The following is a 16,562-nucleotide window of genomic DNA, read 5'->3' as shown; positions in this document are numbered from 1 at the left end:
ACGCATGAGGCGCGCATGAAGTGCGCACGAGCGTAGCATGCATAACTGGTCAGTGAGCTTATACGCATGAAGCGCGCATGGCGTCCGCACGAGCGCACGAAGCGGATGATTTCCGTTAGTGTCAGTCTATTTTTAAGCTTTCTATTTTTAAGCTCTGTTTTTATTCTATTTTAGGCTCTGTTTCGTGAGCTGCAGTTTCGGTTCTTAGTCCGCAAGTCAGCCCGCATTTTCCATTATTGTTCCGCAAGTCAGTCCGCAAGTTTGCTTATTTGTTTCCTTTTATTTCGGTGTAATTCTGCTATTTAAGCAGAAGAGAATTATTAATGAAGCATCAATCATTGTTGAGTCAAATTATGGTACCTTCTCACCCGAAGAGAACAACTATCCTAGCATATTTAATTTATCCTCTGTGTTGGGACCTATCATTGGACTGACGTTTAAGCATGATGCTTATGGATCTTAGTCAAATTGAAATGTGGGAATGGTCTGCCGGTGCTCCTTTGGGAGCTTGTTGCCCCAGGAGGCTATTAGTTTGTTAGAGATGGAATTAATATTGATTACCAGGTTTCTACTGGGTTTGACTAACTTCCTTTTTCTTGATAGAAAAGAGCATTGTTTGAGATCAGGTTTTACAGTTTTATCGCATGGGGTTTTATATGCCACCAGAGAGAAAGCCTGTAAACTCATTATAATTAACTTGGCACGATTTAATATAACGCAAAGCTTCCCAAAAGAGATCGGATCATACTTATTTTAAAGAGAACAAAAAAAAAGAAAAAAAAAAGAAAAGAAAACCAGAGGTCCAAAGTTTGCATTCTATTGTGTAAATGCTTAAGCACTCAAAATCCAGGAGAGATGAACAAATATCGGGAAAACCAACACTGGGAGCACAAGTTTCCATGATTATAGCGAAATAAAACAGGCTTCTGTTCAGTCTGGCAATGTGAGGAGAGTGATTAGAGGCTGACTGCTGGGAAAGCGTGAGACAAGCTCGGATCGTTTTCCCAACTCAAAGTCCTGAAACTGAAAGGCAGGAGCACAAGTGCATCCCACAAGGGAGAAATGATTCTCAGCATTCCTTGGAGGGGCTACGTGCACCAACCCATCTGGGGAAATGCTGATGTCCTTCGTTGGATAAGCACCAAACCAAACATTTGGAGGCACTGTGTACTGTGGTTGCTCCTTGTCCATCAGATTGGGTCCAAGACAGGTTAGTTTGACACTCCCATCTTTGTCATTCAGTTCCAATACCTAACAGAAACCTTAGTGATGTTAAAACAAAATAAAGGTAAGTTTAGAAAAAGTGGAAGTTGTATAGATTTCCCTGTTTTCTTCCTAAGATCCAAATACCTTTAGTAAGCCAACTGAATAGGCACTGAAGCAAAATAGTCTTTTCCTCCCGTGGCTCAAATCATTCAACTATTATTCACAAATCATTTTACTACTATTTATACATAATTTCATTTCATCTCATCTTATTTTTGAAGTTGTGAGCTCGCGCGAAATGAATAGCACGAGAGAGAGAGAATTTTTTATATTAAAATAATATTTGGCCAGCAACTTAGACCCAACAGATTTGATAAGTAAAAATGATCAAAATTAAAAATACTATAACTTTGTTGAGTCCACTGCAGTGAATTTGTATGCAATCTAGTTAAATTTTGGCCAAAATATAACTTTGTTGATTCCAGCTCTAAATTGTACCAAAGACAGTTTAACAAAGCAAACATAGCAAATCCCTTTACTCGAACTCTTGACATAATGCTTGATATTGTAATAACAGTGTTAAGAAAAGGTGTCAGAGCGTACCGTAAGAGGTTCACCCCAATAAAAATGCCAGGTTTCTGCACACGGTATACGGTGGAGGTGCGATACGCTCCCAGACGGTAACAAGAAATATATGCATGAACTCACGCCTCTGTCCACCTTATCTGACAACAAACATAGGCAAAACGAATAATTCCACAATTTTATTTTATTTTTTCCTTTTTTGCAAAACTAAAGGGAATTTACAAATCTTTATTAGGTTCTCTATATTTTCCAGAGAAGTCGATTATTCAACGATTGTCACTTCCAATCAAATGCTCTAGATTTTTTAATATAGATCCTGAGACCTTTTATTGCAAAAGATCTAGAAAATAGAAAATGAAGAGAATATGCAATGAAAAGAACATACATTCTGGGGGGAGCTGAGACTCGGTGAGAACAATGGAGGTGTCCCTGAAAGTTTCGGCGTAGAAACCACCTTCGGGGTGGGGCTTGAGATTCAACTTCGCGACAATCTCTGAAGCGGAATTCATCTTGGTTGATTATGGGGCAGTATGCGATCGATACAGATCAAATAAAAGCTCTACCATGCTATGCATAAAAAGATCTGAAAATGCCTATGCGGCTATGCCATCCATCAGCTACCGAAAAGTGGCCCAAAGTCAAATTCCAACAGCTACCTAACACTGCCCTTATTTTACCGAAGGAAAAAAGTATTTTCACCGCCAATTGTTATCGCTCTATTTAATCGTTTGGAAGAAAAAATTATTTTTTTTATTTTTTTATTTAATAATTAAGGAAATAATTTTAAATGTATTGATATATATATTTTTTAAAATATTTAAATATATTAAAAAAAAAGAGTTGTAAAAATAATTAGCAGTCAAATAGAACATGTTATTTTAGACGGCAGAATAACCCGACTCTTTATCGAAAAGACTAATGCTATTTTATTCATTCAATTTATCTCTTCATTTTGATCATTCATGTATTTAATTTTTTTTACTTACTGATTATATAAATGACTATTAGTGTATTGATAATTTTGTTTTAAGTGTTTAAAGATGTTAAAAAAATATGAAAAGAAAAAATGAAAAAAATAAAAATGATGGGTTTTGTCTAGACAGTACGCCCAGCGGTCACTACTGGACGACAGTCTAGCATTACCCTTACTGAAAAATATTATACGCCATATTCTTATCTTATTTTTATTTTATTATATAAGATGTAGTACATCTATCATTATTAAATAATAAAAAATTATCTAATAAAAAATTATTTAATATTAATAAATATGACATATCTTACATAAAAAAATAAAAATAAGATGATAGTGTAATATATATAATTTTACTATCTTTCCATGTGCTATCTAGAATTATATTTATCCAGAACTATAATAAGTGGATAAAGCTCATTGATAGTGTTAATGTTTGATGTTCATATTTACACTTTTGTCCTTCTTAAACTTGAATTGTACCTTTTTAGTTGGGTTTTTGTGTCTTTTTCATGATAGTGGCCGTCTATGCTCATATTTTTACTTGTGTTCTTCTTCACTTGGATGGGTGTGTATTTTTAATAGGAATGGTTTATTTTATTTAATGGGCAACAGTTTGTTTTACAAGCAATTTTCAAACATCTAATTGGTCACTCACTTGTACCGTTTTGTTTTACAGTTAAATAATATTATTCTGGTTTTTTTTTTTTTGATTTTCATAAAACTCGAATTAAGATAGCTATTCTTTTGAATTTATTACAATAATGCAGACCCTCAAAGCCCTCATGAGTCATTATTTGAATAAGGGCAAAAAGGTTAGGATGAGTTTGAATGTTAAACTGAGTTGAGTTGAGTTGAGTTGAGTTAAGTTGAGATGATAAAATATTATTATAATATTATTTTTTAATATTATTATTATTTTAAAATTTAAAAAGTTAAATTATTTATTATATTTTGTATTAAAATTTAAAAAATTTTTAATGATAAGTTGAAATGAATTAAATTTAATTTGATTTCCAAATAAATTGATGGTTGTGAGGGCTTTTTTGAAAATTCATGGTGAACTTTGAGTCTTGACCTTCGCCCATCCCATGACTTCCAATCTGTGTATAGATTTCCCCCATCTACAGCCAGGCCTGCTTAAAACCAATTTCATAAATTCTTCAATGCCAAATATTTTCGATAAAATTTACTCAACCTCCTTTTATCTCTTCAATACCGCACGAATACACGTGTCTTATTTTTTTTTTCTATTTTTTAGACTTCCGTGCGATCCCCTATCTCTCTTTCAATTTTCTTTTCCCACCCACCCACTCTTTCGATTGAGTGGGGTTATTTTGCTGTCTACTCTTATTGTTAGATGTACTGTTCAATAATTTTTTTATAATAATTTTAATATATTTTAATATTTTTAAAAAATAAAAAATATATATTAATATATTTAAAATCATTTTCTTAATCATTAAATTAAAAAAAAAATTTGACAAGCGGTCAAATAGAGTGGTGAAAATAAAGAGACAAAATAGTTTTATTCCTTTCTATCTTCTCTCTCTCTCTCCCCTCCCCAATCTCTCTTTCGATCTACTCTCTCTCTCTCCCCTCCCCCCCCCCTTTCAATCTACTGTTTCCCATCTCCTATTTTCTCTCACTCACCCATCCCATTTTTTGTACACCCATAGAACTTTTGTATCACCTGTCCCTTGTGGGCCGCTCCTCTGTGAGAATCTCCTCCTCTATGCGCCACTCCCCCATCGTGTGAATATGTCCCCACAACATGGCAAACTTGTGCGAATCTGGCCCTCTCCCTACCCATGATTCTTCTTTCAAAGCCGGTAAGCATGCTTTCATTCGGTATCTTATTTTTACTCTCATATTTATTTTACTATTTTTTTAGGCAGTGGTAGCACGATTTGTCTGGGGTCATTCCTAATTTTTGTATGTTATTTGAACATTGATTTTTCTGATTTGATATGGAAATTAGTATCCGGCAGCACATTATTTTTTAGATTTTTTTAATATTATGATAAGTAAAATTTATGTGGTTTGTGATTTATTGGAGTTAAGTGTTTGGACAAATAAACAACTAGGATTTTTTCTTGAAAATAATTTTTTATTGAGTTTAGGGAACCAAACAGAAAACCATTCGACTAGTTTCTTTTGAAAAGACTCTTCAAGTAATCTTGGATGATGGATGAATTGGTCTGCATTTTAACACAAAAATGTCATAACATGTCTAACAAAGTGCTATAATTTGTGCTTGTTACTTGCCATCTGACGAAGTGCTGTAATTTTGCATGTTAAAACAAATGAGTTCACTTTAAGCAGGCAAAATATTTTTTGGGCAAGTGAGCAAGTGAACCCATTTTGTAACCATTCGACTTCTGATATAAAAAACTTATTTTTATAGTTGGTCCCAGTTTAAGTTGTTTTAACCTTATCAACTTATGCCTAAGGATTATTTGGGTCCATGCTTTTGCACCTGTGATTCATTAGGCTATTAGGGTGTTTTGAAAGGGCATGGCAATGGAATACGAAATTTTGATTTCCCTACTGTGTTCAAATGGCCATTAAAATTCTCTGCAAATTTCAGAAAAAGCTAGGGGAGTTACATAGGTCCTTATCTCTTTTACCTAAGTTGCCTCAGTTTGCTGTGATCTTTTGACATGTAACAAGGCCAAATCAGTTTGCAATGCTAATCACAACCTTCAATATTTGCCACATATATTGTAGTGCTGGAATTTAACCATTACACCCCTAGTTCGCGGTGGAGACCTACAATTATCAACATGAAAGACCACAGGGAAGAGGGGGAATGAGGTAGAAGGGTTTTATGGAGGAATCATAAAGCTTAAGAATGAGAATGAGATTTCCACATGGAAGCAACTTTGGCTAGCTGAAGTCTTGGAATAGCATGCATTGTATGAAAAAAGGGGCTTCGTAAACATCACCATGCTATGAACATAGAAGACTGGGATCAAGCGAAGTAATGAATTTTGAAATTTTAAAATCAGCTTTTTCTATGGGATCAGACTATTCTTTGGGACCATGCTACCTTTCATTTCCCCTCCTTTTTTTCCAAATTTTTTTTTCCTGGTAGGTTTTAGGATTTCATATAGTGCCAATCCATGAAAATGGTCTCCCATTTATGCCAAATTAATGTACAAAAGTTACCCCAGCAATATGTTGTAATCAGTAGAAAATCTCTTCCAAGTTTTGGTTGATATTATGTTAGAAGAATGATAGCTTTGAAGTCATACGACATCCAATCCATTTCTTCAGATTTCAGATTATCTATTTTTTGTCTGTCTTCTTGACAATCAAATGGACACGAAATTTTGAAGTCAGAGATGCACACCTTTCAGACAAGTTTATTCTACATAGATGAATTTAATTTAAGTATCTTTTGAAAGAGAGATAAGAGAATATCAAAATATCACAAACAAGTGATAGAACTTTAAAACTAGTGACATTCAATCATGCCTAATTTCAACGCCCACAATAGATAAGCATAATTTGAAAGCCATCAAATCTGAAAAAGGAGGACATAAACTATGCACTAACAAATTATACAAAGTTCATTCCCTTCCATTCACAACAAACAATCATCTACACAATATGGAGTTTGAGACTTTTTTTTTTCCTACAACACTCCAAATATTCACAACCAAACAATCATCTACACAATGGTACCAACTCCCCCAGAACTGCACAACCAAAACATTGGTACAAACTTTCCAACAAAAAAAATGCTCCAAAACCAGTACATCCTCCATGTAATGACACATCAAACTTGCATTCATGTCTTCTTCAGTTATACATGATCAGTACCAACACATCTATGTAAACAACACAATATAATCATCAATTAATAACACAATATAATAGCACCCCAAGGGGGTTAATATTATTACCAGATCTTTAGATTTAAATAAAGAACAAATAGTTTACTTTTGTTATGATTCATGTTAAATAGTCAGAGAAGAAATCCAAGGGGATTCATATTATAACCAGATTGTTAGATTTATCTAATATTTCAATTTGTCCTGTTATTCTAATTTTTAAGGATATTTAAACATGTTCTTTTATTTTAGATTTTTTTTTAAAGATGACTAGAATTCCAATTTAATCAAGTCCAAATTAAGTAATTATACTTCTTACTTTGTGAATCATATGTATATGCTCCATAATTGTACAAATTCTTAGTGGCAAACTCCATACCAGATTTCGACTCTTCAACTCATTCATCATCATCATCATGCGATACTTCATTAGTCTCCTCAGCCTCTAATTCTTCATTAGTCTCATCCGCATTCGATACTTCATTACTCCCCTCCACCTCCAAAGCATTCATGTGTGATATGCTTGGAACATTCTTTTCACTTTCATTAGGCACAGTTGGGGGGTCTCTTGGAATCACTCCGGATTACTCGACGGAGGGTAGGACATAGTTGGAGGATGCTGCAATTAAGCACAACATTAGAAAAAATGAATTTCACGTACGAGAAAGACTTTTTGAATGAATCTAAAATGCATGTACCTGGGTAGTCTCTTGAAATCATCTAAACTCTTCCGGATTACTCAATGGAGGATAGGAAATAGTTGGCGGATGCTGTAATAAGGCACGACGTTAGGAAAAAAAAAAAATTTGCACGTACGGGAAAGATTTTTACAAAAATAAAACGCATCTACCTGGCTATCCCAATTATACAAATATAGATTTGGATACGTATTTGGAGGCATCATATATACCGAGTGGTATGGATTTTCGGGACCAACATATCCCTGTCATAAACAAATAAACAATATATTAAGTACTTGGAAATATTGAACACAACGACAGACACAACAAAATATCCAAATGACGAACGTTTATCATACTTGGATGGGTGAAATCACTGTAGATGGTGTGGGCAAAATTCTATCTTCCTCTGTGCCTTCAATCTTGTAATATTCTTCTCTAACCTTACAATATTTACAACTAACCAACGCCATAGCGCCATTGCTCAGAAATGAATCCATGACATCCACATAGAGAAAATTTAATATCATAATAGCATGGCCAAACATTTAAGAAAGAGAAAAGCCCAAGACAATGAACAACTATCAAGTGGCTTATCATATTTGCCATCATCAAGAGCATAAATGTACAGGACGTTGGCCCTTTATCTTTATCTCTCTACACAAGTCATTTCTACCTAAAAGGTAGATTTTACATCATCAAATTATGGGCTAGTGAATTGTTTAGTGTTGTTATTGCCTTCTAGCTATATAGCAAAGCTTCAAACATGTGATTCAACCATAATGAATTTGATAGGGATGAGGACGCTTTCTATATAGAAGATTGCAGTCACCAGACATATTAGTACTCAAAAACTCTTGTTTCCTGTGGTTGATGTCTTGTATACACAACACCACATTTTCAAGTTTAAGGGTATGTTTGGATGTTAAAGTGAGTTGAAATGATAAAATATTGTTAGAATATTATTTTTTAATATTATTATTATTTTAAAATTTGAAAAAGTTGAATTGTTTATTATATTTTGTGTTAGAATTTGAAAAAAGTGTAATGATGAGTTGAGATGAGTTTGGAATCCAAACTCACCCTAAAAGGTTTCTATTAGGATTTTTTTGACAAATGTGGGCAGTAAAAAAAATACTACTTTCTAATTAAAACTGAACAAAAAGTTGTTAAAAATTACTATTTTGGTGTGTTTGGATATTAAAGTGAGTTGAGTTGAGATGATAAAATATTGTTAGAATATTATTTTTTAATATTATTATTATTTTAAAATTAAAAAAATTAAATTATTTATTATATTTTATATTAAAATTTAAAAAAATTATAATGATGAATTGAGATGAGTTTGGAATCCAAACTCACCCTGATTGCAAAGCCACTTAAGCTTCTTCTACTTTGTTTTTTTTTTTCTTTTAAAAAATCTTCTTTCGCTTTTCCTTTAGAAGATATGAAATAAATTAAAGAAAAAAAAAAGGAGAAGCTTAGAAGCTAATAATTGAAAAGGCAATAACTTGTTGAGCCATAAATTCAGACATGCACAGAAAATGTGTTTTTAAATGAAGCACAACACATCAAACTTACCGGTGGGGGAGGAGCTCGCACTGACTGGTGTAAGCAGGGGGCTTCCGACCGAATGCAGGGGAGGGGGAAAATGAGAGGGAGAATGTAGGGGGCTTCCGTCTGACGCATGGGAGGGGGGCTTCTGTACGATGCAAGGGATGGGGAAAGGAAAAATTTTTGCATCTGCCTACACCGGCACACACTCAATGCATTGAGTAAAAAAAAAAAATATGTGAAGTGTGTGCCGGGTGTAGGCAGATGCATAGCAAACCCCATGGAGAAAATGCCAAGGTGCGACGTTGGGGGCTGGGAGGGAAATGACAGGAGAGGGAAGGGGGGAGAGAGAAAATGAATGTGGTGAAAAATGGAGAGTTCGAATAGGACAAAGAGATATTTAAAATAAAAAATAAAAAAAAGCTGCTAGAAATTCGTGCGATATAGACAAAACGAAGAGATTGTATAGTATTTTCAAATCAATCACTTGTTTCTTGGGATTCTAGCTCTATTTCATACCACATAGACATGTATTTTGAGGAAGAATGATGACTTTGAAATGATGGAAAAATATATTTTCTTGTACTTTCTCACTTCCACTTCTTGACAAGCTTGCTTTTCTGGTACTTTCTCGCTTCCATTATTCCATATCCATATGTATGCCTTGAATTAGTTTAGCGAGTGATACTCCTCATATCCATGTACTTGTTTCAAAATTGTCTAAGAAACAAGATTTTGATCCAGAGCTTGCTATTGTAATTGCAAAAGCTTTCCTCTCTGTACTCTATATTTGCCTTTTTTTTCTGTAGTCGTGGTTTCTAAAGACGTGTACAAGGAAAAGAAATACTACCTACTAAGAAATTCTAATGATGTGTAAATTTCACCCTAGAAGAGACAACCTTCTTGTATCGGTTTGGGTTAACATTAGTATAGAAACTATCCGGAAGACATACAATAAGTCCACATGATTGTGGGCTAGAATTTAAGTTCAACCTCTCAATCTTAAAAGTATACATTGGGAGAGAGAGTTTCGTTATCCATGAGTCACTCACTTACCTAATCATATATTAATAATTTTTAAAAAAATAGTTTTCATAAAATAAGATAACAAATAATCATATATCATCTCTTATATTCTTTATAAATTACTTTTTTTTCCCATCAAAATTAAAAATAAATTGCGCCGTCCCTCCATTCCCCTATAGTCCTATGCCTTCTTTGCCTATGCGGTTCCTCCGTGGCTATTTCTTGCTCTCTTAGCTATGTTTGGAAAAAATTTTCAATTTTTACAAGTCATTATCTATACGCACCACATATTATACTTATTTTTATTTTTATTTTTGTTTTATTATTCTTAAATTAATTGAATTCTTTTACTTATTATTCATGCACCAAATATTTGATAAGAGAAAAAAAATATAAAAAATAAAAGTAAATATGATTTGTAGAAATATGAGTAAAATTTTTTAAGAGAAAAATGATGTTTGCACTATCAAATATCATCTCGGGAAAACCAACACTGGGAGCACAAAGTTTCCATGATTATAGCGAAATAAAACAGGCTTCTGTTCAGCCTGGCAGTGTGAGGAGAGTGATTAGAGGCTGACTGCTGGGAAAGCGTGAGACAAGCTCGGATCGTTTTCCCAACTCAAAGTCCTGAAACTGAAAGGCAGGAGCACAAGTGCATCCCACAAGGGAGAAATGATTCTCAGCATTCCTTGGAGGGGCTACGTGCACCAACCCATCTGGGGAAATGCTGATGTCCTTCGTTGGATAAGCACCAAACCAAACATTTGGAGGCACTGTGTACTGTGGTTGCTCCTTGTCCATCAGATTGGGTCCAAGACAGGTTAGTTTGACACTTCCATCTTTGTCATTCAGTTCCAATACCTAACAGAAACCTTAGTGATGTTAAAACAAAATAAAGGCAACTTTAGAAAATAATGGAAGTTGTATAGATTTCCCTGTTTTCTTCTTAAGATCCAAATACTTTTAGTAAGCCAACTTATAATATGCACAGAAGCAAAATAGTCTTTTCCTCTCGTGGTTCAAATCATTCAATTATTATTTACAAATTATTTCACTACTATTTACACCTCATCTCAACTTATCTCACTCTCTAAACGAGGCTTAAATTACTTGTTAAATTACTTACTTAACAGAGCAAACATGGCAAATCCCTTTACTCGAACTCTTGACGTAATGCTTGATATTGTAAAAACAGTGTTAAGAAAAGGTGTCAGAGCGTACCGTAAGAGGTTCACCCCAATAAAAATGCCAGGTTTCTGCACACGGTATACGGTGGAGCTGCGATACGCTCCCAGACGATAACAAGAAATATATGCATGAACTCACGCCTCTGTCCACCTTATCTGACAACAAACATAGGCAAAACGAATAATTCCACAATTTTATTTTATTTTTTCCTTTTTTGCAAAACGAAAGGGGATTTACAAATCTTTATTAGGTTCTCTATATTTTCCAGAGGAGTCGATTATTCAACGATTGTCACTTCCAATCAAATGCTCTAGATTTTTTATATAGATCCTGAGACATTTTATTGCATTAGATCTAGAAAAAAAAATGAAGAGAATATGCAATGAAAAGAACATACATTCTTGGGGGAGCTGAGACTCGGTGAGAACGATGGTGTCGTCCCTGAAAGTTTCGGCGTAGAAACCACCTTCTGGGTTGGGTTTGAGATTCAACTTCGCCACAATCTCTGAAGCGGAATTCATTTTGGTTGATTGTGGGGCATTATGCGATCTCTATCATGTTATGCATAAAAAGGTCTGAACATGCCCTATGCCATCCATCAGCTACCAAAATGTCGCCCAAAGTCAAATTCCAACAGCTACCTAACACTGCCCTTATCGAGAAATCTTATACACTGTATTCTTGTTTTATTTTTATATTTATTTTATTATATAAGATATTGTACCATCTGTCGTAGTTGAAATGTTAAAAAATTATTTAATAAATAATTATTTAATAATAATAAATATGTAATGAAATAAAAATAAAATAATAATTTTAGTATCTTACCATGTTCTATCTAGAATTATATTTATCAAGAACTATAATAAGTGGATAAAGCTCATTGATAGTGTTATTGTTGGATGTTCATATTTACACTTTTGTCCTTCTTCAACTTGAATTGTACCTTTTTTAGTTGGGTTTTTGCGTGTTTTTCATGATAGTGGCCGTCTTGTTTGATGCTCATATTTTTACTTTTGTTCTTCTTCACTTGGATGGGTGTGTATTTAATAGGAATGGTTTATTTTATTTAATGGGCAATAGTTTGTTTTACAAGCAATTTTCAAACATCTAATTGGTCACTTGTACTGTTTTGTTTTACATTAAGGCTTCGTTTGGTTTCAAAAATCCTCTCAACTCATCATTACAACTTTTTCAAATTCCAACATAAAATATAATAAACAATTCAATTTTTTCAAATCCTAAAATAATAATAATATTAAAAAATAATATTCTAACAATATTTTATCATCTCAACTCAACTCAACTCAACTCAACTCACTTCAACATCCAAACACAACCTAAATAGTATCATTCTGGTTATGTTTTTTTTTTTTTTACCATTTTCATCTAAGATAACTATTCTTTCAAACAATAATACTATTATGCCTCTTCAATTTACCCATTCATTTTGATGGCTCATGCATTTAATCTTATTTTTAATTTTTTTTAATAATTAAGGAAGTGACTATTATAGTATTTGTATTTTTTAAAAATATTTAAACATGTTTAAAAATGTTTGAAATAAAAAGCAAAGAAAAAAAAAATACAGTTTACACTAGACGACACAATGAATGGTCACCTCCAGACAGTAGAGTAGCACCGTTCTTCTTTTACATTTATCACAATAATGCAAACCCTGAGAGCACTCTCATTGGATTAGCTAAAAGCTAAATCCAATGAAGATTGAGCTATTAAATCATAAAATGTGATCATATTGGAATAGCTAAATTTCAAATAATTGAAATTTAGTTACAGTCAATTCTAAAGTAATTTTCAAATTTGAAAGGTATTGTTTATTCATCAAATACATTTTATATCATTTATTTCTCTCTCTCGAAGTCTCCATCAACATCTTTCTCCCTTCCCCTTCCCACGGTTTTCTCCTTTCCCTATTAAAAACTAGACGCCCTTCCCACCAAAACCCAAATATTTCATCTTCGACCAGAGAGACCCACTGCCGCATCACCACTGCACCACCACTCCACGTCTCGTCAGCAACAACGACACCGCACCACTGCACTCCTACTCTCGTTGGAAACAACCAAAATCCCTATTTCTCTCGCTGTTCTGCTTCTCCGAAGCTCAGGTAATCTATTTCTTCGTATAAGATTCGATTCCCTTGATGATCCCAAACTTTATTCCGCACATCGCCGTCCCTCGCATTCCTCTTCTCCAAACCCTAATCTTTGATTGTTGATGGATTTAGTTGTTTGTGGATCTATTTTTTGTCTCTGTTTATGATTGAGGGGTTGCATGTAAGCAAAAGACAAAGCAAGAGTTTATACAAATCTATTTGTGTATATTTCTCATACTCTGTTTCCGTGAGGATTACACATAATTTACACATAATTTGTTGACCAAGATACTATTGTTGAATGAAAATAGAGTAGATATGGTTGTTTGATAGAAGAAAGTTTGGTAAAAGAAGATGGTTGGATGAAAAATTTAGTAGATATGATTATTAGATAGAAGAAAGTTTGGCAAAAAAAACTATATGGTAGAAGAAAATTTGGTAAAAAAAAATATATAGTTGGATGGGAATTATTGGATTGGTTTGTAAATTAAGACATTTATATAGAATTTTACATAAGTTTAATTAGACGTTTGTGGTAATAGCATTAAATGACAATTGAAAAAATATAATTTTTTTAACCCATAATTTAATTAGAATATGATTACTAATTAATATATAATATTATGAATAGTAAAAAATGATAAAATAAAATAAATTCATAATTAAAAAAATTAAAATATTTTTGAAATTATTAATTACTCATTACTATATAATGAATAAATGGATAATTCAATGTAAAGATTTGATGTGAATAGTTAAAATCAAATTCATCTTATATTATTTTATTATCATATAATGAAAAAATAGTTATTCTAATATGGAGACTTATGTGAATAAAATAGTTAAAAATTAAATTCATCTTATATTTATAAAAATGTATTTAATTTTAACTAATTCAATAAGAGTGCTTAAGAGCCCTCGTGAGTCATGATTTGAATAAGGGCAAAATGGCTAAAATTGATGGTTGCGAGGGCCTTTTTGAAAATTCTTGGTGAATTTTGAGTCTTGACCTTAGCCCATCCCATGACTTCCAATCTGTGTATAGATTTCCCATCTAAAGCCAGGCCTGCTTAATACCAATTTCATAACTTCGTCAATACCAAATATTTTCAGATCAGTCACTTGTTTCTTGGGATTCTAGCTCTATTTCAAATTAAATAGGGATAATGATAAGCTTAGTCCCTTTTTGCTACTCTTTTATTACTCTATAGTATATTTAATTTTTTTTTTAATTTTTTAAGTATTTTTTTAACATCCTTAATCATTAAGAAAAAAATTTAAAAAAATATACAGTTTCATTAATAGTCACTTCTTCAATCATTAAGTAAAAATAAATTAAAAAAATAAAAATAAATAAGAGAATTCACATCCCATTCCCTACAAAATTCCCTATAATTTAACTAAAATCAACATTCCCTAAAAATTTTTCATAAATTTTACTCATATTTAAAAAATCTCATACATCTCATTCTCTATAATTTCTCTATTATATTAAAATAATATTTCTCTATTCTTTTTTTATTACTTTTTTCTCTCATTTTCATTTACAAACTTAACTACTCAATATTTTTTCTTATATTTTGAACTATTACTTTAGTGAATATTTTAAACAAAAATTTAATTATTTTTTTACAATATGATAATATTTTTAAAATTAATTTTGTTTTATATTTTCGTAGTTATTTAAATTTAAGTCTATTATTTTCATATTAAATAGACATGTATTCTAAAGAAGAATGATAACTTTGGAATGATGGAAAATTATCTTTTCTTGTACTTTCTCACTTCTTCTTCTTGACAAGCTAAATAGACATGTATTCTAAGGAAGAATGATGACTTTGGAATGATGGAAAATTATATTTTCTTGTACTTTCCCACTTCCTCTTCTTGACAAGCTTGCTTTTCTTCTACTTTCTTGTACTTTCTCACTTCCATATCCATATGTATGCCACGAATTAGTTTAGCAAGCGATACTCCTCCTATTCATGTACTTGTTTCAAAAAATTCTAAGAAACAAGATTTTGATCCTGAGCCTGCTATTGTAATTGCAAAAGCTTTCCTCTCTGTACTCTATATTTGCCCTTTTTTTTCTATAGTTGTGGTTTCTTAAGACGTTTACAAGTGAGCATTTCTTCTCTATATAGTTTCAATTAATGGTTGCTGCTCTATTTTCTTTAGTGGCTAGTTATGAATGTATTAGACTTGAACACTTTTTTCTCTAGTGTCTTGAGCATTTCAAAACTAGTTAACCACCTGCTAAGAAATTCTAATGATGTGTAAACTTCACCGTAGAAGAGGCAACCTTCTCATATTTGCTTGGGTTAACGGTTAACATTAGTATAGAAACTATCCGAAAGACATACAAGAAGTCTACACGATTGTGGGCTAGACTTTAAGATCAACCTCTCAATCTTAAAAGTATATATTGGGAGAGATAGTTTCGTTATCCATAAGTCACTCACCCACCCGACCATATATTGATAATTTAAAAAAAAAAAAGGTTTTCATAAAATAAGATAACAAATAATCATATATCATCTCTTATGTTCTTTATAAGTTTTCGTTTTCTTTTTTTCCATCAAAATTAAAAATAAAATTGTCTCGTCCCTCCATTCCCCTCTAGTCCAATGCCTTCTCTGCCTATGCGGCTCCTCCTTGGCAATTTCTGCCCTCTTTGACCCTCTTAGCTGTGTTTGGAAAAACCTTTCGACCTTTGCCACTCATCATCTACATGCACCACACATCATACTTTTTTTTTTTATTCTTCTTAAACTAATTGAATTCTTCTACTCATCATCCAAACACCACATATTTAGTAAGAGAAAAAAATATAAAAAAATAAAAATAAGTATGATGTGTAGTGTATGGAGATGATGAGTAGAATTTTTCAAAAGGAAAATGATGAATTGTAAAATATCATCTCAAATATCAAAATATTGCCAAGGGAGTTGGGAATCAATATTAAACAAATTTACCACAAGAGGAGAATTTGATTCAATAGTGAGCTAGAAACATTTAATTGATATAGGATTGAGCTCCAAACCGACGGAGTCGGAGTAGCCCTTTTCGAGCTCCGACTCCGACAGTCGGAGTCGGAGCTCATTTTTTGCTCCGATTCGGACTCCGATTGGAGGTCAGAGCTCCGACCGTCTATTGGACTAAAAAAATAAATAATAATAGTAGTATTTAAATAAATAATGTGGTTAATTTCTTTTATTAAATAAATTATATACAAAAATAAATTTGATCCATTAAGACTAATATGATCATCAAAGCCCAAGTCCAAACTTGTAACTACGACTTAATATAACTACATAAATTATTAAATATGATCACCAAAGCCAAGTCCAAATCTGTAAAGAAAAAAAAAATACTGAAAAGAAAAAAAAGCT

The 16,562-nt window shown here is 32.5% G+C and overlaps 2 protein-coding genes and 1 long non-coding RNA gene across 3 annotated transcripts; all 3 read right to left on the bottom strand.

Moving 5' to 3' along the window:
* Positions 1 to 724: 724 nt before the first annotated feature.
* On the bottom strand, positions 725 to 2,482 carry LOC109002826. Its single transcript, XM_018980734.2, has 3 exons — positions 2,177 to 2,482; positions 1,810 to 1,931; positions 725 to 1,251 (listed from the first exon to the last, which is right to left on the bottom strand). The coding sequence occupies exons 1-3, from the start codon at positions 2,298 to 2,300 to the stop codon at positions 931 to 933; spliced, it is 567 nt and encodes a 188-aa protein (XP_018836279.1). The 5' UTR covers positions 2,301 to 2,482; the 3' UTR covers positions 725 to 930.
* A 3,846-nt stretch (positions 2,483 to 6,328) lies between these two features.
* LOC118344185 lies at positions 6,329 to 7,777 on the bottom strand. Its single transcript, XR_004797955.1, has 5 exons — positions 7,643 to 7,777; positions 7,454 to 7,546; positions 7,302 to 7,373; positions 6,983 to 7,222; positions 6,329 to 6,600 (listed from the first exon to the last, which is right to left on the bottom strand). It is a non-coding gene; the product is annotated as an uncharacterized LOC118344185 (long non-coding RNA).
* A 2,522-nt stretch (positions 7,778 to 10,299) lies between these two features.
* On the bottom strand, positions 10,300 to 11,688 carry LOC109002827. Its single transcript, XM_035694639.1, has 3 exons — positions 11,452 to 11,688; positions 11,088 to 11,209; positions 10,300 to 10,727 (listed from the first exon to the last, which is right to left on the bottom strand). The coding sequence occupies exons 1-3, from the start codon at positions 11,573 to 11,575 to the stop codon at positions 10,407 to 10,409; spliced, it is 567 nt and encodes a 188-aa protein (XP_035550532.1). The 5' UTR covers positions 11,576 to 11,688; the 3' UTR covers positions 10,300 to 10,406.
* Between the last annotated feature and the right edge of the window lie 4,874 nt (positions 11,689 to 16,562).

This window comes from Juglans regia, chromosome 1 (assembly GCF_001411555.2).
Source record: "Juglans regia cultivar Chandler chromosome 1, Walnut 2.0, whole genome shotgun sequence".
NCBI lineage: Eukaryota > Viridiplantae > Streptophyta > Magnoliopsida > Fagales > Juglandaceae > Juglans > Juglans regia.
Note: the sequence above shows the minus strand (reverse complement) of the source record. Positions and strands in the feature narration are given on the sequence as shown.